The sequence below is a fragment of the Salmo trutta genome, chromosome 3 (assembly GCF_901001165.1).
Source record: "Salmo trutta chromosome 3, fSalTru1.1, whole genome shotgun sequence".
In the NCBI taxonomy this organism is placed as follows: domain Eukaryota; kingdom Metazoa; phylum Chordata; class Actinopteri; order Salmoniformes; family Salmonidae; genus Salmo; species Salmo trutta.
Window position 1 is genome coordinate 63639643 of NC_042959.1, and position 20626 is coordinate 63660268.

The 20626-nt window shown below is 43.7% G+C and overlaps 2 protein-coding genes across 3 annotated transcripts; both read left to right on the forward strand.

The window, feature by feature from the left end:
* Positions 1 to 3581: 3581 nt before the first annotated feature.
* LOC115164215 (uncharacterized) lies at positions 3582 to 15885 on the forward strand. The gene is made up of 2 exons (XM_029716479.1): positions 3582 to 3762; positions 12103 to 15885. The coding sequence occupies exon 2, from the start codon at positions 12177 to 12179 to the stop codon at positions 15261 to 15263; it is 3087 nt and encodes a 1028-aa protein (XP_029572339.1). The 5' UTR covers positions 3582 to 3762; positions 12103 to 12176; the 3' UTR covers positions 15264 to 15885.
* A 2213-nt stretch (positions 15886 to 18098) lies between these two features.
* Positions 18099 to 20608, forward strand: LOC115164451 (zinc finger and SCAN domain-containing protein 20). 2 transcript variants are annotated; one of them, XM_029716951.1, is made up of 2 exons: positions 18099 to 18145; positions 18807 to 20608. In XM_029716951.1, the coding sequence occupies exon 2, from the start codon at positions 18861 to 18863 to the stop codon at positions 20010 to 20012; it is 1152 nt and encodes a 383-aa protein (XP_029572811.1). In that variant the 5' UTR covers positions 18099 to 18145; positions 18807 to 18860; the 3' UTR covers positions 20013 to 20608. The 2 variants fall into 2 exon arrangements, with proteins under 2 accessions (XP_029572811.1, XP_029572800.1); XM_029716940.1 differs by lacking the exon at positions 18099 to 18145 and adding an exon at positions 18152 to 18316.
* The last annotated feature ends 18 nt before the right edge of the window (positions 20609 to 20626 follow it).

The following is a 20626-nucleotide window of genomic DNA, read 5'->3' on the forward strand; positions in this document are numbered from 1 at the left end:
TCCGGCTTGCAAGCCTCCCCCTTTTTCTTCCAAACGTAACGATGGTCATTATGGCCAAACAGTTCTATTTTTGTTTCATCAGACCAGAGGACATTTCTCCAAAAAGTACAATCTTCGTCCCCATGTGCAGTTGCAAACCGTAGTCTGTCTTTTTTATGGCGGTTTTGGAGCAGTGGCTTCTTCCTTGCTGAGCGGCCTTTCAGATTATGTCAATATAGGACTCGTTTTACTGTGGCTATAGATACTTTTGTACCCGTTTCCTCCAGCATCTTCACAAGGTTCTTTGCTGTTGTTCTGGGATTGATTTGCGCATTTCGCACCAAAGTACAGTCATCTCTAGGAGACAGAACGCGTCTTTTTCCTGAGCGGTATGACGGCTGCGTGGTCCCATGGTGTTTATACTTGCGTACTATTGTTTGTACAGATTAACGTGGTACCTTCAGGCGTTTGGAAATTGCTCCCAAGGATGAACCAGACTTGTGGAGGTCTACAATTTTTTTTTTAGGTCTTGGCTGATTTATTTTGATTTTCCCATGATGTCAAGCAAAGAGGCACTGAGTTTGAAGGTAGGCCTTGAAATACATCCACAGGTACACCTCCAATTGACTCAAATTATGTCAATTAGCCTATCAGAAACTTCTAAAGCCATGACATTTTCTGGAATTTTCCAAGTTGTTTAAAAGGCACAGTCAACTTAGGTTATGTAAACTTCTGACCCACTGGAATTGTGATTAAGTGAAATAATATGTCTGTAAACAATTGTTGGGAAAAATACTTGTGTCATGCATAAAGTAGATGTCCTAACAGACTTGCCAAAACTATAGTTTGTTAACAAGAAATTTGTGGAGTGGTTGTAAAACGAGTTTTAATGAATCCAACCTAAATGTATGTAAACTTCCGACTTCAACTGTATGTATTCACAGCCCTGAGTCAATACTTTGTAGAAGCACCTTTTGGCAGCGATTACTGCTGAGTTTTTCTGGGTATGTCTAAGAGATTTCCTCAACGAAATTGTGCAACGTTTTCCCACTATTCTTTTCAAAATTCTTTAAGCTCTGTCAAATTGGTTGTTTATCATTGCCCGACAACCATTTTCAGGTCTTTCCAAAGATTTTCAAGTAGATTTAAGTCAACACTGTAAGTAGGCCACTCAGGGACATTAAGGTCCCGTGTGGCTCAGTTGGTAGAGCATGATGTTTGCAACGCCAGGGTTGTGGTTTTGATTCCTACGGGGGACTAGTACGGGGAAAGGGGAATTCATCTTCCAGTGTCTGGTAGAAAGCAGATTGAACCAGGTTTTTCTCCAGGATTTTGCATGTGCTTAGCTCTATTTAATTCATTTTTTTTATCCTGGAAAAACTCCCCAGTCTATTAACAATTACAAGCATACGCATAACATGATGCAGCCACTACTATGTTTGAAAATATGGAGATTGGTACTCATTTTACATTTTAGTCATTTAGCAGACGCTCTTATCCAGAGCGACTTACAGTAGTGAATGCATACATTTCATAAATTTTTCTCCGTACTGGTCGTGTTGTATTGGATTTATCCCAAACAACATTTTGTACTCAGGACAAAAAGTGAATTTGCTTTGCCACATTTTTTGCAGTATTACTTTAGTGCCTTGTTGCAACCAGCATGCTTTGGAATATTTTTATTCTGTACAGGCTTCCTTCTTTTAACTCTAAGGTTAGTATAGTGGAGTAACTACAATGTTGTTGATCCATCCTTAGGAGAAAATTATCACAGACATTAAACTCTGTTTTAACATCACCATTGGCCTCAGATTGGTGTCAGATTTTAAAATAGCTTTTCGGCGAAAGCACATTTTGCAATATTCTGAGTACATAGCTCGGCCATCACGGCTAGCTATTTTGACACCCACCAAGTTTGGGACTCACTAAACTCAGAATTACTTTAGAAAAATTGGATTACCTTTGCTGTTTTTCGTCAGAATGCACTCCCAGAACTACTACTTCAACAACAAATGTTGTTTTGGTTCGAAATAATCCATAGTTATATTGAAATAGCTCCGTTTTGTTCGTGCGTTGAGGTCACAATCCGAAGGGTGACACGCGGGTGCATTTCGTGACAATGTCAAAATATTCCATTACCGTAATTCGAAGCATGTCAAATGCTGTTTAAAATCCATTTTTATGCTATTTTTCTCGTAAAATAGCGATAATATTCCAACCGGGCGACGTTGTATTCATTCAAAGGCTGAAAGAAAAAAAAATTGAATTCTCGTGAACATGCCTCTCAGTCTCACTGTCCCCAGGCTGACCACTCACAAATTCTCCTGCTGTTCTTCGCCCAGAGACAGCAGACACCCCATTCCACTTTCTGGCGCCTTCTGAGAGCCAATGGAAGCCTTAGAAAATGTCACGTTACAGCACAGATGCTGTATTTTCGATTGAGATGCAACAGAAGGACAACAAATTGTCAGACAGGGCACTTGCTGTATGGAATCTTCTCAGGTTTTGGCCTGCCATATGAGTTCTGTTATACTCACAGACACCATTCAAACAGTTTTAAAAACTTTAGAGTGTTTTCTATCCAAATCTACTAATTATATGCATATTCTCGTTTCTGGGCAAGAGTAGTAACCAGTTTAAATCGGGTACGTTTTTTATCCGGCCGTGAAAATACTGCCCCCTAGCCCCAACAGGTTTAACAAGGCACACCTGTTAACCAGCTTCATGAGGTAATGCATTTGAATTGAGAGAATGCCATCGTATGCAAAGCTGTCATCAAGGCAAAGGGTGGCTACTTTGAAGAATCTCAAATATAAAATATATTTTGATTTGTTAAACATTTTTTTGCTTACTACATGATTCCATATGGGCTATTTCATAGTTTTGCTGTCTTCACTATTATTCTACAATATATAAAATAAAGAAAACCCCTTGAATGAGTAGGTGTGTCTGAACATTTGACTGGTACTGTATTCCTGTATTGTATACATGTATTCTGACTGGAGAGTAAATCATAATCAAATAAAGACCAGAAAAGAAGACCCCATTTGCTTAATAACAGGTGGGATACAACTTCCATTGCGTTGGCAATCTTTAGCCATAACCATTCAGGCCTACATTGAGCAGAGAACAATATCCTTAACATCTTTGTCTATTTTAAATGGCAGTAAAAACACATCTCAATAGTAAATATAAAGAGCCACAGTTTCAATGGTATAATGTGCAGGGATGTGTTACATTTGTCAGTGCAGTGAGTCGCCATCAAATTGAAGTGCAAAAAAGTAGGCTATAGAACAAAGTTATAATATAGAAACTTACATTAAACGACGTTTTTGGCCTGAATAATTATTTACAGTTATCGTCAGTATGCCATTATGAGTTTGGGTTTATCCCTCTGACTCCGAGTCTATAGTTAGCAGAATGTTCTAAGATTTCTGCAGTCTGTTGCCCAGTTCGTTGGGAGGATTTAGAAGGGGAAAAAAACTCCCCCAGAGCGACTGGCTACGTTCCAGTCCGTTTATAACGTAGCCACGCTGCGTAGTTGACCAGATTTGCCAAGTCCATGAGCCACAAAGACCATACAAGTGCGCGCTACTGGTGATGAATACCACCTGGAACGCACCCCTTTTTGCTACAGCTGTGCAGCAGCACCCATCAACCGAATACACGACCTGAACAGCAGCGTGGCTACAAATAATATTTCTAAAATATGCAAATTAATCGGTATTGAACGAAAGTAGCAGTGGATGACACAACATACTGTAATAAATGAAATTACTGATGGTAAGTTTACTAAATATATTGTCTTTGTCATTGAACGACGAGGACATTTCAGAATGACATACCTAAATTGTGCTTTCTAACGTTAGCATTTTCCAACAACTTGTCTATGTTCATTTGACCTGTTATGCGTAATAAGCGAAACTTTCACAATCATCTGTAAGAATTGTATTGAAAGATGTCGGGTAACATTAACGTTACCTAATCACATTATGGTGTGTTGTTAGCAAGGCTATCTAGTTGGCAAGCTAGCTGGCTTTTGTTCACTACACTAACGCTTTCTTGGACATCATCAATGCATGTTTTTTTTTTGCTAGGTAATTTTGTTCTAAACTACACACGGCACATACGTATGTTTTTGTTAGCTAGCTGTAGTTTAAAAACAGTAGTTAGGTCACTCATTTCGGGACCTAGTTAGCTAATGCAATGGTTGATTGTGTGGCTAACATTAGCTGGCTACGTTACGTCTGCCATCGTCGAAATGAATTGCGCTACCAAAAGCTCGTGGCATTTCTAAACTAGTAACGATATAGCTGTTTAGTTTGATTGTTCGGTACTATATGTACTTTTTCAAACACTTAGCTAATTTGCGAACTTTCATTAGACATGTAATGGATTATTATAAAGCTATAGATATCCCACCAATATGGCGTGAAGTGGTGTTTTGCTACAAAAACAAATGTCATTGCAATCATGCATGTTTTTATTTTTATTTTAGCGCGCTCGTCAGGTGCAAAGTTCATAATTTTAGGAAAGTCGATACATTTACTAGATTGTGTTATGCAAGGAACGTGTTTATGTGCAGTAAATCAGATGCATATATTTCTTTCAGGGCCCAGCGTTTTTCTTGATTTGTGCATAAATATCCTAAAATAATGATTTTGCCCTACACCATTGCTCCATGTAGCCTATACCATCTAACCCCGTAACACCTGAAATCCACATAGCATGTTGGGGGCGATAAAACAAGAGCCCCATTCATTTTAAATGAAAGCTAAGTGGCCAGGAACGTTAGCGAAATGTCCACGAAGGGCTGCGCACTTGGGGGAGTTCCTGCATGTTGGCATTTCTCTATCTGCAGGAATCCCTCTTTATACTAATATTGGGAACATTTAAAGCTAGGGCGGGAAAGGGGGGCGCTCCAGTACAGTAGGTGGTCATAATGCATAATAACGTTGGATTACAACGGTAGACCGTGTCCTTCGACCCCGCCTGTCGGGCACTATTTTTTCCACAGTTATGTTAACTACAACGAGGGCGTGTATTTGGCACGCGGAAGCAAAGGACACTGTTAGCTAGTAAGGAGGACTCCGGTACACAGCAGGAAGCTACCTAGCACACGACCGGGGCACAGTTATGTTTTTAACGACGGTGAGGGCAGCTATTAAGGAGGACTCCGGTACATAGCAGTCTGGAATGAAAAGTATTATCGGAATTTTTATTTCCATTTTTTTAGCCACATTCAAAAGTGTCACACAAGCATGAAGATTTCTTTCTCGAATGCAGGAACCAATGGGATGCACGGGTGGGGGTGCGTTACTGCAGATGCGCGAGGAAATTTCATGAATATTCATGAGTATCGACAGTGCGTGACATCACTTTGAGCTCTTACCAAAACAGAAAATATGGAGGGTCTGAAATCAGTAGTAACCACCAATTTCAATGAATGTTAGCATAAAATGTAAATAGGAATCTGACCTTCCCACGCCCCAATAATGTGGAGGGCATGCTAGCTAGCCCCAGTGTTTGATTCATATCATCTGTTTTCTTCTAAAACAGCTCAGTTAGCTAGCAAAGTGCTAATTTGCAACGCCAGTTAGCTAGACTCGGGAGCTCATTGGGACAGGGGCTTCAGGAGCCAGCGGGTCAGATGCGTTTCCACCAGTGTTGGCTTCATGGGGACAGGGGCTTCAGGAGCCAGCGGGTCAGATGCGTTTCCACCAGTGTTGGCTTCGTGGGGACAGGGGCTTCAGGAGCCAGCGGGTCAAATGCGTTTCCACCAGTGTTGGCTTCATGGGGACAGGGGCTTCAGGAGCCAGCGGGTCAGATGCGTTTCCACCAGTGTTGGCTTCATGGGGACAGGGGCTTCAGGAGCCAGCGGGTCAGATGCGTTTCCACCAGTGTTGGCTTCATGGGGACAGGGGCTTCAGGAGCCAGCGGGTCAGATGCGTTTCCACCAGTGTTGGCTTCATGGGGACAGGGGCTTCAGGAGCCAGCGGGTCAGATGCGTTTCCACCAGTGTTGGCTGGTGGGAGGAGCTATTGGAGAACAGGCCCATTGTATTGGCTGGAATTAATTAATGGAATGGAGTCAAACATGCGGTTTCCATATGTTTGATGTTTGAAACTGTACCATTAATTCCATTCCAGCCAATACAATGAGCCTGTCCTCCAATAGCTCCTCCCACCAGCCTCTGGTTTCCACCATGGGAAACAACTGGCTACTAGTTTTTCAGCCAAATATGTTAAACTCATAGCTAGTTTGTCAAGTAACCACCTCACATATGCCGCCCTCAGGGTTACGTATAGTGTAAAGATTTGAAATGTATTGATAGACTACAGTAGAGTAATAATGTGTATCACACGCAATTAGTGCATTTCACTAAAGCTTTTTCAGTAGCACTTGGAAACAAAACGTCATTGCCAACTATTCACTATACAATGTTGCGATCGCTAGGCAGCCAATAGTATATAGGAAACCGTTAACAATAAGCCACCTATCACATGACACAAGTCACGTTGATAGTTAACGTTTCAACAAACAATATTTACATCATCCAGTGGAACTGTAAAAAGAGTACACTGAACAAAAATATAAGCGCAACAATTTCAAAGATTTTACTGGGTCGCAGTATATAAAAGGATCAGTCAATTGAAATAAATTCATTAGACCCTACCGCCCTAATCTACGGATTTCACATGACTGGGAATATAGATATGCATCGGTTAGTCACAGATAAAATTAAAAAAAATAGGCCATGGATCAGAAAACCAGTCAGTGTCTGTTGTGCCTTATGCAGAGAGACATCTCTTTGGCATAGGGTTGATCAGGCTGTTGATTGTGGAATGCTGTCCCTCCTCAATGGCTGTGCGAAATGCTGGATATTGGTGGCAACTGGCACATGCTGTCATGCACGTCGATCCAGGACATCCCAAACATGCTCAATGCGTGACATGTCTGGTCAGTGTGTGGGGTTGCACATTTTGGGGAATATTCAGAGGTGGAAACTTAACGTGGGGAATATGGGAATTAACAGATATACAAATTAATATTAATACCGTTTAAATGTAGATGTTTTCTGCATTGGATATATTTACCATATCATATGGAGACGGAAACATAAACCTTTTACTATAAGTAGACATAATTGCAAATGATTAAATCCTTCCAATAGAAATATATAAAAGACAATTGTTCCGAATTGAACTTTAATTAAATTAGTTGACTCTTCACATGGGATGATTTCACTGAACAACAAAAGGGAATTTTGAATGATCATCGCATCTTCAAAAACGTTTAACAAATCTGTAAAATGATAGTCTAGAAACTTAAGCTTTAGTTGTCTTCCTCCCAGGCTTCCATGTCTTCTCCCTGGACCTCCTCAATGTCCACCTCTTGAACATCAGACTCTAAGGCCTCATCTTCACTGTCACTTTCCAACCTTGTTGAGGATGGCTCGTTGTCAGGCTTAAAAAGCAGTTGCGCTCTGAGGCGGCTGATGTTGGTGGGATTTGGAGGATGATGGATGCAACAGGGGAAAGAGCCTCAGATCCACAGTCCCTTGCACCAGGTGGCTGATGAGATATGTTAGCACGACTGCCATATTGCATCTCCATCCCAAAGCCCTTGCTTGGAAGTGTACTTTTCCAGACTGCCAAGAACCTTGCCCTCATCCAGGCCAAGGTGGAGAGACACGGTAGTGATGACACCATAGGCCTTGTTGATCTCTGCACCAGACAGGATGCTCTTGCCAGCATACTTGGGGTCTAACATACTTGGGGCTTAAGGCAGAAGTCTTCATGCTTTTTGATGCATTTCAGAACTGCAGTTTCCTCTGCTTGGAGCAACAGTGAAGTGGGCAGGGCAGTATGGATTTCTTCTCTTACATCTGCAAGCAGAGTCTGAACATCAGACAGAATGGCATTGTCTCCCTCAATCCGTGTAATGGCTACTGCTATAGGTTTCAGGAGTTTCAGGCTGCTTACCACTCTCCCAAAATACATCCTCCAGGAGGATCCTCTTGATGGGGCTATCCATATCGGCAGACTGTGATATGGCCATTTCTTGGAGAGACTCCTTTCCCTCCAGGAGACTGTCAAACATGATGACAACACCACCCCAACAGGTATTGCTGGGCAGCTTCAATGTGGTGCTCTTATTCTTCTCACTTTGCTTGGTGAGGTTTATTGCTGCTATAACTTGATGACCCTTCACATACCTAAACATCTCCTTGGCTCTCTTGTAGAGTGTATTCATTGTTTTCAGTGCCATGATGTCCTTGAGGAGTAGATTCAATCCATGAGCAGCACAGCCAATTGGTGTGATGTGAGGGTAGGACTCCTCCACTTTAGACCAAGCAGCCTTCATGTTCGCAGCATTATCTGTCACCAGTACAAATACCTTCTGTTGTCCAAGGTCAGTGATGACTGCCTTCAGCTCATCTGCAATATAGAGACCAGTGTGTCTGTTGTGTCTGTCCTCTTGTAGAATACTGGTTGAGGGGTGGAGATGATGTAATGAATTATTCCTTGCCCATGAACATTCAACCACCCATCAGATGATTGCAATAGTCTGCTTTCTCTATGATTTGCTTGACCTTCACTTGAACTCTGCATCCAGCAAATGAGTAGATAAAGCATGTCTGGTTGGAGGGGTGTATGCTGGGCGAAGAACATTCAGAAATCTCTTCCAATGCACATTGCCTGTGAGCATCAGGGGTGAATCAGTTGCAAACACAGCTCGAGCAAGACATTCATCAGCATTTCTCTGGCTACGTTCCTCCATTGAGTCAAAGAAACTTCTGATTCCAGGAGGACCACGAGCTGTTGCTATCGATAAGGTGTCCGAGTCGTCATTTTCACCTCGCATAGAAGTAGAGGGACTTTTGTCAGAGGTTGCTTGTTGTTGAGGGAACTTTATGCACTTGGCCAGATGATTCTGCATCTTCGTTGCATTCCTCACATGATTTGGCACAGTGTTTGCAAATATGCCACAAGACCTAGAATTGCCTTATGTATCCCACAAAAAAGGTTCACTGTTATGAGCTCTTTTTTTGTTGTTGGTGCATTTAAGCAAAATTACAAATTCCCGGGCTTAACTTGCCAATTAAAATTTCCGGAAAGTTTCCGACCCTTTGCAACCCTATCAGTATGTAAGAACTGGGACATTTTCAGCTTCCAAGAATTGTGTACAGATCCTTGCGTCATGGGGCCGTGCTTTATCATGCAGAAACTTGAGGCAAAAGTGGTGGATTAATGGCACAACAATGGGCCTCAGGATCTCGTAACCAGTGGTGGAATAAGTATCCAATTGTCATAATTGTGTAAAAGTAAAGATACTGTAATAGAAAAGGACTCAAGTAAAAGTCACCCAATAAAATTCTACTTGAGTAAAAGTTTGAAAGTATTTGGTTTGAAATATACTTAAGTATCAAAAGTAAAGGTGTAAATATTTTTGAAATTCCTCATATCAAATCAAAGTTTGTCACGTGCGCTGAATACAACAGGTGTACACCTTACAGTGAAATGCTTACTTACAGGCTCTAACCAATAGTGCAAAAAAGGTATTAGGTGAACAATAGGTAGGTAAAGAACTAAAACAGTAAAAAGACAGGCTATATACAGTAGCGAGGCTTTAAAAGTAGCGAGGCTACATACAGACACCGGTTAGTCAGGCTGATTGAGGTAGTATGTAGATATGATTAAAGTGACTGCATATATGATGAACAGAGAGTAGCACTAGCGTAGAAGAGGGGTTGGCGGGTGGTGGGTGGGACCCAATGCAGATATCCCGGTTAGCCAATGTGCGGGAGCACTGGTTGGTCGGCCCAATTGAGGTAATATGTACATCAGTGTATAGTTAACGTCTATGGGCTAGCGTCCTACCTGCGGGACACAGCCAGTGAAATATCAGGGCGGCAAATTGAAAAACAAAATGTCATCATTCAACTTTCTCAAACATACAACTATTTTACACCATTTTAAAGAAACTTCTCGTTAATCTAACCACATTGTCCGATTTCAAAAAGGCTTTACAGCAAAAGCAAAACATTAGATTGTTAGGAGAGTACATAGACAAAAATAATCACACAGCCATTTTCTAAGCAAGGACGTGTCAATAAAACCCAAAACACAGCTAAATGAAGCACTGACCTTTGACGATCTTCATCAGATGACACTCCTATGACATTATGTTACAATACATGTATGTTCGATAAAGTAAATATTTATATCCAAAAACAGCTTTTTACATTGGCATGTGATGTTCAGAAAATGTATTCCCATCAAAACGATCGGTGAATGTGCACATCAATTTACAAAAATACTCATCATAAACGTTGACAAAATATACTGCTCAAAAAAATAAAGGGAACACTTAAACAACAGAATGTAACTCCAAGTCAATCACACTTCTGTGAAATCAAACTGTCCACTTAGGAAGCAACACTGATTGACAATACATTTCACATGCTGTTGTGCAAATGGAATAGACAACAGGTGGAAATTATAGGCAATTAGCAAGACACCCCCAATAAAGGAGTGGTTCTGCGGGTGGTGACCACAGACCACTTCTCAGTTCCTATGCTTCCTGGCTGATGTTTTGGTCACTTTTGAATGCTGGCGGTGCTTTCACTCTAGTGGTAGCATGAGACGGAGTCTACAACCCACACAAGTGGCTCAGGTAGTGCAGCTCATCCAGGATGGCACATCAATGCGAGCTGTGGCAAGAAGGTTTGCTGTGTCTGTCAGCGTAGTGTCCAGAGCATGGAGGCCCTACCAGGAGACGTGGAGAAGGCCGTAGGAGGGCAACAACCCAGCAGCAGGACCGCTACCTCCGCCTTTGTGTAAGGAGGAGCAGGAGAAGCACTGCCAGAGCCCTGCAAAATAACCTCTAGCAGGCCACAAATGTGCATGTGTCTTCTCAAACGGTCAGAAACAGACTCCATGAGGGTGGTTTGAGGGCCCGACGTCCACAGGTGGGGGTTGTGCTTACAGCCCAACACCGTGCAGGTCGTTTGGCATTTGCCAGAGAACACCAAGATTGGCAAATTCGCCACTGGCGCCCTGTGCTCTTCACAGATGAAAGCAGGTTCACACAGTACATGTGACAGAGTCTGGAGACGCCGTGGAGAACGTTCTGCTGCCTGCAACATCCTCCAGCATGACCGGTTTGGCGGTGGGTCAGTCATGGTGTGGGGTGGCATTTCTTTGGGGGGCCGCACAGCCCTCCATGTGCTCGCCAGAGGTAGCCTGACTGCCATTAGGTACCGAGATGAGATCCTCAGACCCCTTGTGAGACCATATGCTGGTGCGGTTGGCCCTGGGTTCCTCCTAATGCAAGACAATGCTAAACCTCATGTGGCTGGAGTGTGTCAGCAGTTCCTGCAAGAGGAAGGCATTGATGCTATGGACTGACTGACCCGCCCGTTCCCCAGACCTGAATCCAATTGAGCACATCTGGGACATCATGTCTCGCTCCATCAACCAACGCCACGTTGCAACACAGACTGTCCAGGAGTTGGCGGATGCTTTAGTCCAGGTCTGGGAGGAGATCCCTCAGGAGACCATCCGCCACCTCATCAGGAGCATGCCCAGGCGTTGTAGGGAGGTCATACAGGCACGTGGAGGCCACACACACTACCGAGCCACATTCTGACTTGTTTTAAGGACATTACATCAAAGTTGGATCAGCCTGTAGTGTGGTTTTCCACTAATTTAGAGTGTGACTCCAAATCCAGACCTCCATGGGTTGATAAATTGGATTTCCATTGATTATTTTTGTGTGATTTTGTTGTCAGCACATTAAACTATGTAAAGAAAAAAGTATTTAATAAGATTATTTTTCATTCAGATCTAGGATGTGTTGTTTAAGTGTCCCCTTTATTTTTTTGAGCAATATATATATACACACACACTGCTCAAATATATTTTTTATTTAACCAGGTAGGCAAGTTGAGAACAAGTTCTCATTTACAATTGCGACCTGATATACATACATACATACTATCTGTACATACTAACTTTATTTTGCTTGGATTGAGTTGAGATTCACACATTTTACACATTGTTTGAGGAGATACTTAGGTCATATATTCCTGACAAATGTGTTTTCTTTATTTTTCAGGAAACTGACAACCCAAGATCAGCCAGTTGAGGACACCTGAGCCCCCCTTTGTACTGTGACTGTCTTGTACCACAATGCTTGGCCTTCAGGGAAGTACCTCATCCCCTAAAATGTATCGCTGTGTGGCTTGTTCAGCCACCTTTACTGGATTGGCATCCTTGTTGGTGCACCAAGCTTCTCATGCAGTTCAATATGACAAGCAACCACCACATTCTGAGAAGCAGCCTCTCTGCACTCACTGTGGTGAAGTGTTTTCAAACAAGGAGCTCCAAGACCAGCACTGCTGCAAGGCACTACCTGAGACTCCGGCTCCCTCTCTTTTTATCTGTGATTGTGGGGATGAGTTTCAGAACTTTAATGAAATGCTGGAGCATAAAAGATCTCATGTCTCAACCCCCCAGCAGCAGACCCAGACAACTGATGCCAGATATTCGAGCCAAGAAGAATGCAGTCTGGTTGAACCTGCCCAACCAGTCTCCCCTCAGCCAACCCTTAGCCAAACCATTTTGGGCCCCAGTCCCCCCTCTCATCTCTCACCCCTATCTCCTATCATTCCTAGTTCAATTCTCCCACAGCTTAATAGCACATCCACCGTTCCTGAAGTCTATACAAATAAGGGGTTTATTGCCCTAACCAGACCTCCAGAGCTGAACAACCTCCCTCCAGGCGCAAGTGAGCAAGAATTACAGCCTGATGGGCTTGACCAACCTGAGAACATCTCGACTGCACATAAACCCTTGCCACAATCCGTCCAGGATGAGACTCCTGAGGATGCAGACTGTCCCGTTACAAGCGGCGCATCTTCAGAAGATGCTGGCGCACCTAAGAATGAGACAATAATGAAGATGATCGCAAATGCCTACATGAAACATTATCAACCTGCTCAACACTACCCATTAAGGCACAAGAGACTTGTGGTCCCCAAAAGAGAGCTTATACCAGTGGAGGTGACGTCACAATCCATAGAAACAGCAGCTTCCACACCAGGGCCCTCTATTGGCCAGTTAAGACACCTGTTTACAAAGTCTGGTGCAAAGACAATAGCCCGTCCATCTGGCAGTAGTGGTATCATATCTTTGACTCAGACCTTCTGCCCTGTAGTAGTTCTTGAGACCCGCCAAAAGCTTATTGATTCTAGAAATAGGGCCACACAAGGGAGATATCAATGTGGCCGCTGCCGAAGTGTTTTTCAGGACTTGGACAGCTTGACAGTGCACCATGCCTTACACAGGAAAGAGATAGTGAAGTGTTGTCGTCACTGTAAACAACTGATGATTGGAAAACCACCCCTTCCAGACAACCACATCTGTCCCCTGGCTCCCCACCACCTTACCTCAGTGGGGAGTAAATGCTACTCTATCAAAAAGACTGCGTCATTCCTGAAGCAAAAGAAGCAACAACCGCAAAGAAGCTTCCAAAGTGTTAAAGCTAGGACGCCTTACTTTTGTCAAGTGTGCAAGCACAGCTATGCCCGTAGGTATAATCTCAATGTGCACAAGTGTCAGGGGCCACCCCATCCTCCTCAGCATGCCTCCAACTCTGCCCTGTACCAAAATACTGCATTTGGGGAAAACATTAAAGCAAGGGAGCCTGTCACAGGTGTCAACCAGAGCCCTCTAATCTCCAAAAACATCAGTGTGGGCACTGACAGCACTCGTCAGATAAAGGAGGAGGTGATTTCTGCAGAATCAAGGTCATATCCACAGTTTCCTGATTTGCTCTGGTCCGGTTCACCTAAAAGCTTCTCATCCTTCTATCCCAAAGTTTCCAAGCACGTAACACCAGGAGAAATTGATTCAGGATCTGCAACACTACTGCAAGGAGATGGAGTAGGTGAAGGGGACAATGCAGCAAGTAGTTTTAAACAAGAAGGGAGAGATGGAGAATGGACAATGCCTTTAGATGATTCTGAGATCGACGTGCTGATTGAGGCAGTAGATGCAGAAGACGACGATGATTTAATGCTACAAGAACCTATTTCTCAGGGTCATGTCAAGTCCACAAAGGATGGCGTGCCTTATTTCATAAAAGATGGTGCTAGACGTTTTCCCTGCTATAGATGTCAGAAAACGTACAGTCGAGGGTGCACATTAAAAAAGCATCAAAGGCTGTGTGGAAATAGGTCATTTCTGCCACAATCTACCTTCCGGGCGGTAGCACAGAAAATCAACAAGGGTCAATTCCAATTCGATTGCTATGTCTGTGGGAGGGGCTTTAACCGCAAAGATAACATGCTGATTCATAGGAAGAAGTGCCAGTTAAGTAGAACCGTGGCCAAGAATGATAATGGACTTTTACAACAGGGCATATCAGCAGCCCAGGCACCGCAACGTCTCGTGGCACAAAGTAGTAAAAATCTGGAGGATAATGGGGCAAATTGGGGTATTATGTCATTGCCCAATGTTCTTCCCAGGAGAGTGACGTGTGAGTGTGGGGCAGGCTTCACTTCCCCACGGCTCCTCCTAGAGCATTTGCAAAAGCATGCACAGGAGTCCTATACCTGCCCCACATGCGGTGAGACACTGAGTTCCTGGGCAGACTATGAAGTCCACCTACAAGTGCACATGCAGCCTCGGCACCAGATGTATGGGGGAATGCAACAGCAGCGCTCTCCACCTCTACTGCTGAGGTTTCCACAGCAGCCACGTCAACGTCGGCAGCCCCTGCCAAAGCAGCGACATACGCCTCCGCAACACTCTCTGCCAGCACAGCGCCCTCAGCCAAATCAACAACCTCTGCGGAAGCCTAGGAAGCCACAGCCGCGCTGTGTGTGCATACGATGCAGCAACACCTTTTGCAGTCGGGGCGCGCTGCTAAAGCACCTCTCCTGGAATCGGTGTAAAGGTGACAAAGGAGCTGTTTTAGCGAAGGCAAACCACTGTTCCCGCTGCAGCATGGACTTCCCTAATGGCCTCAGCCTCAAGTTTCACCAGCTAAATGGGATGTGCAAGCCTGCCTTCAAGCCCATGCGTTGCCCTGTGTGCGTGCGCTGGTTTGGCACTGTGGAGGGACTCCAGAAACACCTGCAAACACATGACCAGACCAACTCGTTTCGCTGCCTCATCTGCCAGCGCCTCTATCCCAGCCTACGGTCACTGAAAGACCACCGCAGAAAGGTCCATTGCATTTTGTCTGGAGACACAGTGCAGGTTACACAATGAGAATACTCTGAAAATTATAATCCAACAGAACATATGAACAATGATTTTAGCTAAATCTGTTATTGATTTGAGGGATTAATTGTCTTGTGTAACCATATATAATCATTATTGTAGTATTCTACTTTGATTCTATTTTCACTGTCTATCAGTAGACTTTTCTTGCTCACTTGAACCTATTTTCATGGCCATAGTTGTAAACTGTTGTATTGTGCTGTAAAATGCAATGATGTTCTTAGCTTGTTCTTAAAGGGATACTTTGGAATTTTGGCAATGAAGCCCTTTATCTACTTCCCCACTATGAAGGAAGTTCGAGGTAGTTACCGTAGACTTCGTCATTGCGCTAATGCTAGTTAGCAACTTCCTTCAAACTGCATGCAGAGACATACAAATTGTATCGACATATTAATCTGACTCTGGGAAGTAAATTTAAGGGCTTCATTGCCAAAATCCTGAAGTATCCTGTTAACTCCTCTTCAGCCATTATTAAAATGTACCACTTATTGTTCAAGTGCTATTTTAGGTTGTGAAAAAACATTGATGGTTATATCTTAGTGTGGTTGCTATCAGTGCATTTTGGAGAAAACAATTTGTAAGTGAATATACACTACAAAGTATGTGCACACCTGCTCGTCGAACTCCTCATTCCCAAATCATGGGCATTAATATGGAGTTGGTCCCCCCCCTTTGCTGCTACAACAGAATCCACTTTTCTGGGAAGGCTTTCATGTAGATGTTGGAACATTGCTGAGGGGACTTGCTTCCATTCAGCCACGAGCATTAGTGAGGTCGGGCACTGATGTTGGGTGATAAGGCCTGGCTCGCAGTCGGCGTTCCCATTTATCCCAAAGGTGGTCGATGGGGTTGAGGTCAGGGCTCTGTGCAGTCAAGTTCTTCTACACTGATCGTGACAAACCATTTCTGTATGGACCTCACTTTGTGCACAGGGGAATTGTCAGGCTGAAACAGGAAAGGGCCTTCCCCAAGCTGTTGCCACAAAGTTAAAGCACAGAATCGTCTAGAACGTCTTTGTATGCTGTAGCATTATGATTTCCCTTCACTGGAACTAAGGGGCTTAACCCCAACCATGGAAAAACAGCCCCAGACCATTATTCCTCCTCCACCAAACTTTACAGTTGGCACTATGCATTGGGGCACGTAGCAATCTCCTGGCATCCACCAAACCCCGATTTGTCTTTCGGACTGCCAGATGGTGAAGTGTGATTCAACACTCCAATGGCGGCGAGCTTTACATCAGCCGACGCTTGGCATTGCGCATGGTGATCTTAGGGTTGTGTGTGGCTGCTCGGCCATGGAAACCCATTTCATGAAGCTCCCGACTAACAGTTCTTGTGCTGATGTTGTTCCAAACTGCCTCTGGAAGCTTGGTAGTGAGTGTTGCAACCGAGGACAGACGATTTTTTTCACGCTTCAGCACTTGGCGGTTCCGTTCTGTGAGCTAGATGTTTCCACTTCACAATAAAAGCACTTACAGTTGACCAGGGTGGCTCTAACGGCAGACATTTGACGAACTGACTTGTTGGAAAGGTGGCATCTTATGACGGTACTACTTTGAGTCACTGAGCTGTTCAGTAAGGCCATTCTACTGGCAGTGTTTGTCTATGGAGATTGCATGGCTGTGTGCTTGGTTTTATACGCTTGTCAGCAGCGGGTGTGGCTGAAATGGCTGAATCCACTAATTTGAAGGGCTGTCCACATACTTTTGTGTGTATATATTTGAACACTTCCATCAAAACAGAAATGTATAGGAAATAGCATGTAGTGTGTGTTGCTCCTTGTTTTAATAAAGCCCCATTCAGAGATGAAAGATTTGAGTTGATTGTTGTCACTAACCAGGTTTCCAACCATGTTATGTGTATGAATTACCTGATGCAGAAATATACTCACGACAGGCCTGATGGAAACAGCATATGTCTTGGTAAAATGTCACACAAGTTAATGCAATGGAAACCTGTTAAATGTATTTGGTACATAACTTAAAAAGCACCCAAACAGTTCGAACGCTACCATACAGAGTGTACACGTCGACCTTACCAACTTCAGACGAGTCTTGACACTTGTGGTGTTTGTGAGAGTATCCCCTTTGCAAAAAGTGGTCATAATAGTTGTTTCGGTCAAACCGTTCAGACTACAGACGTTTTTGTGAGAAGACTTGTTTTCGGGTTGTCTTATGGTCTGACAAACGGCACTCAAGCTCTTTCATTGCAGATGCGGAAGTGCGACACTGGGGATGCGGTGGATTGAGATACATCCAATGCAACAAAAAAAAACATCTCTAGTTTAAACTAGACTTTTGATAGGGATTTAGGATATAATTACACGATGCTTGTCTCTGCCCTAACAATGAGATTCGTTGTCCACAGAGTGGAACAGCGGGCTGTCAAGCTCCCGCCTATTCTCTTTGGATTGGTGGATACAACTAGTCATTTTGATATATATTTGAATATTCAATTACGTCAACCGTCTGTATTCAGTGGAGATTGAGATGTTATGCTGGCCTCAAATATACATGGACAGTCTCAAATTTCACTAGGGATAACTTCACAGTTGCTGGGATGTCCCGTGCGTCTCACTTATGTAGTTACACTTTTTACAACCTAAGCATTACGAAACTTCTATTCGATCAAGTAAACCTCACGTATCAAAACAGCTATTCATTTTATCTTGACTAAATTCGACACAGTGACCCCATACAAAAACTCCTCCCTTGCTTTATAATTAATGTTCTGTGGACAGATTTTGGGCTGAGTAAACCCTCTCGCTTCGCCTCTTCATCTTTGACTCAACTAATCAACTTGCATACTCCAACCCGACAGGCGGCAGTGTCACATTGCATTTGGAAGTTTACCCGCCAACGAAACGAAGTAAGTTGTATTTTCCACCTCGCTGCCGCGGATGCGTTCCAAAATTCAGCCTATAAGGTTATGAAATATGAATAAAGCTACGTAGCAATATTATAGCAAAGTTACAAATGTCCGAATTTTATATCAATGGCAGTAATATGAACGTGGACAGCAGTGACTCCCCGGTGTAAGGTAATGCTGCTAACGTTAGCTAGGCTAGCTATGTTTTGGGATGGATAGCTGACTTTAGCTAGCTAGCTATACTAACAAACATTTCCTAGGCTGGATAGCTAACTAGCAACATAGATTGGTATATATGTCAAATATAATTACTTGTGTCGATGTATTATTAAGCTTTAGTTTGCAAATTGGGTTTAAGCTTTTGAACACCCCGCTGGTCCAAGAAACAAAGACCCCCAAATGTGGGCCAGCGCCGGGCTTGGGGTGACGACGTTTCATAGTGATTTACGACCAATGTGTTAGCTAGCTACATAGTGAAATTATCAATATCACACTACTTAACAAGTTATTTAAGTCTAAAGGCTAGCACGCCCTACAGCTACCTAATGTTGTGTTGCTGAAATATGTGCCCCGCTTTTTATGCAATACTTCCCTGTTGATATAATTTGTGAACAGTAAAGTTGAACAGGCTTTCTAAACGATTATCCTTTCGTTACCTCAGACACTCCAGAGAGACCCTATTCTACATGAATCATCGCATCGAGGACCGGTCAAGATGCAAAAGCGGAACAATGTGAGAGGTGAAAGGGAGCTTGGGGATGGTGGACCCCCTTTTTGCTTTAGTTGTGAAATGATCTTTCCAGACCAAACCTCATTTCATGACCACTTTTGTCCTGCGGCTGGTTACATCTGCTCCTGTGGAACAGAGTTCTCCATGTATGTTGATATGATGGACCACAGTGGGTTACATGAGCCAGGCCACACTGTAATTAATTATAGCACCATAAAGAAGGAACAATATCAGAGGGAGAGAGAGTACAAGGAGCAGCTTTCGAGGCTGGTATTGGCGGCGGGGCAGGGAAGCTGGGCTCAGCCTGGACCGACTCCGATGCTATCGGCCCCTATTCCACGAGCCACAAAGCCTCCACCTGGTCCAAGTGCCCCAACAACGGACCTCTGGCACCAATTCCAGCCAGTGGTGTTGGTGGAGACCTTGCGCAAGTTTGGAAGGACAAAGCCCTACAGGTGTGCCTACTGTGAACTGGGCTTTGCAACAAAAGACTTACTCGTATGGCACCACAACACTCATGCAAGAAATAAAGTCCATGGCTGCCTGCGGTGCGGGGTTCTCCTGCTCAGCAACAACAAGTCACCACAGCCTGGCCACCACCAGTGTGGCTCATATCGGGCAACTCCTGAAACCAGATTTACCACTGCCACAGTGCTGAGTAACAGGAAACAGCCCGTGGGGTATGCTAAGGTTGTCCAGCGTCAGCACTGTCCTGACCCGTTCAATGGGGAGCTGCAGCTAGGGATGCATATGGTCTCACAGCAGCCCGTTCCAGGGACTTCTGGAACAAAATACTTGAAGTGTAGAGTTTGTCAGGAGCCCTTCCAAACTGTCAAGCTGCTCGAGAGGCACCGTTGCACAATGGCAGCATCCTTTTTTGCGCAGGAACTGGGTCTGACGTCTGGCAAACAGCTCAATGGTCACAGAAAAGGGAAGGAGGGGACCAGCCCATACTCCTTTCCTCGAAGGAATGGTGACAAGGAGCTGGCGTTCAACATTCAAACTTCAGCGAATGTAACTATATACGACCACAAGGCAGTAGGTCCGGATAGGGGCACCGGGTTGTCTGCCGTCTCTGTAAAAACTGAGGTTTCAGATGATGACTGTTTTGTGATTGAGGATGCGTTTTCATGCTAGTCGGAACTAGGAAACTCTGAAATTTCCGACTTGCTGACTGGTTGAACATGGCACATGTATAACAACCAGTTAGTAAGTCGGAAATGTCTGTGTTTCCTAGTTCTGACTAGTACGTGAATGCGGCATAAAAGCTCCTTCACCAAACCCAAGTCAGCTGTCATACCAACAATGAACCTCTTCCCTCCCAGTACTACAGACATGAACAGTGCAAAAAGCATTCCCAATGTGAACCCTCTGCATTTGCAACAGACAAACATCTTCTATGGGTATGGGTCCTTTTTGTCAGGTACCAGTTTAACTCTAATCTAACTACTCAATTTACAACTAATCTGTCAGTAGCCTAGGTTTTTTCAACAAAAAAAAGATCAGATGTGTGTCAAATGATATTGGAAATGTTACATATGCAGTATCAAATCAGTCTGTATAGTTCAGATAACCACAAACAATGTATGAAAGTTTCTTTTGAAAATGCTGTTTTTTTTTTTTACAGTAACTTTACTGAAAATTTGGTATAAGCAGCATTGGCCATATCACAAGAACATGTTGGTTCTTTTTAGCCATTTCCTTGGTCTTGGAATAAAATATTGTTTTGATTCCGCTCTCTCCCTTTCCTT

What these genes read in the sequence shown, in the direction of transcription:
- LOC115164451 (XM_029716951.1), top strand. Translation starts at nt 18,861, where the DNA reads ATGCAAAAGCGGAACAATGTGAGAGGTGAAAGGGAGCTTGGGGATGGT.
- LOC115164215 (XM_029716479.1), top strand. Translation starts at nt 12,177, where the DNA reads ATGCTTGGCCTTCAGGGAAGTACCTCATCCCCTAAAATGTATCGCTGT.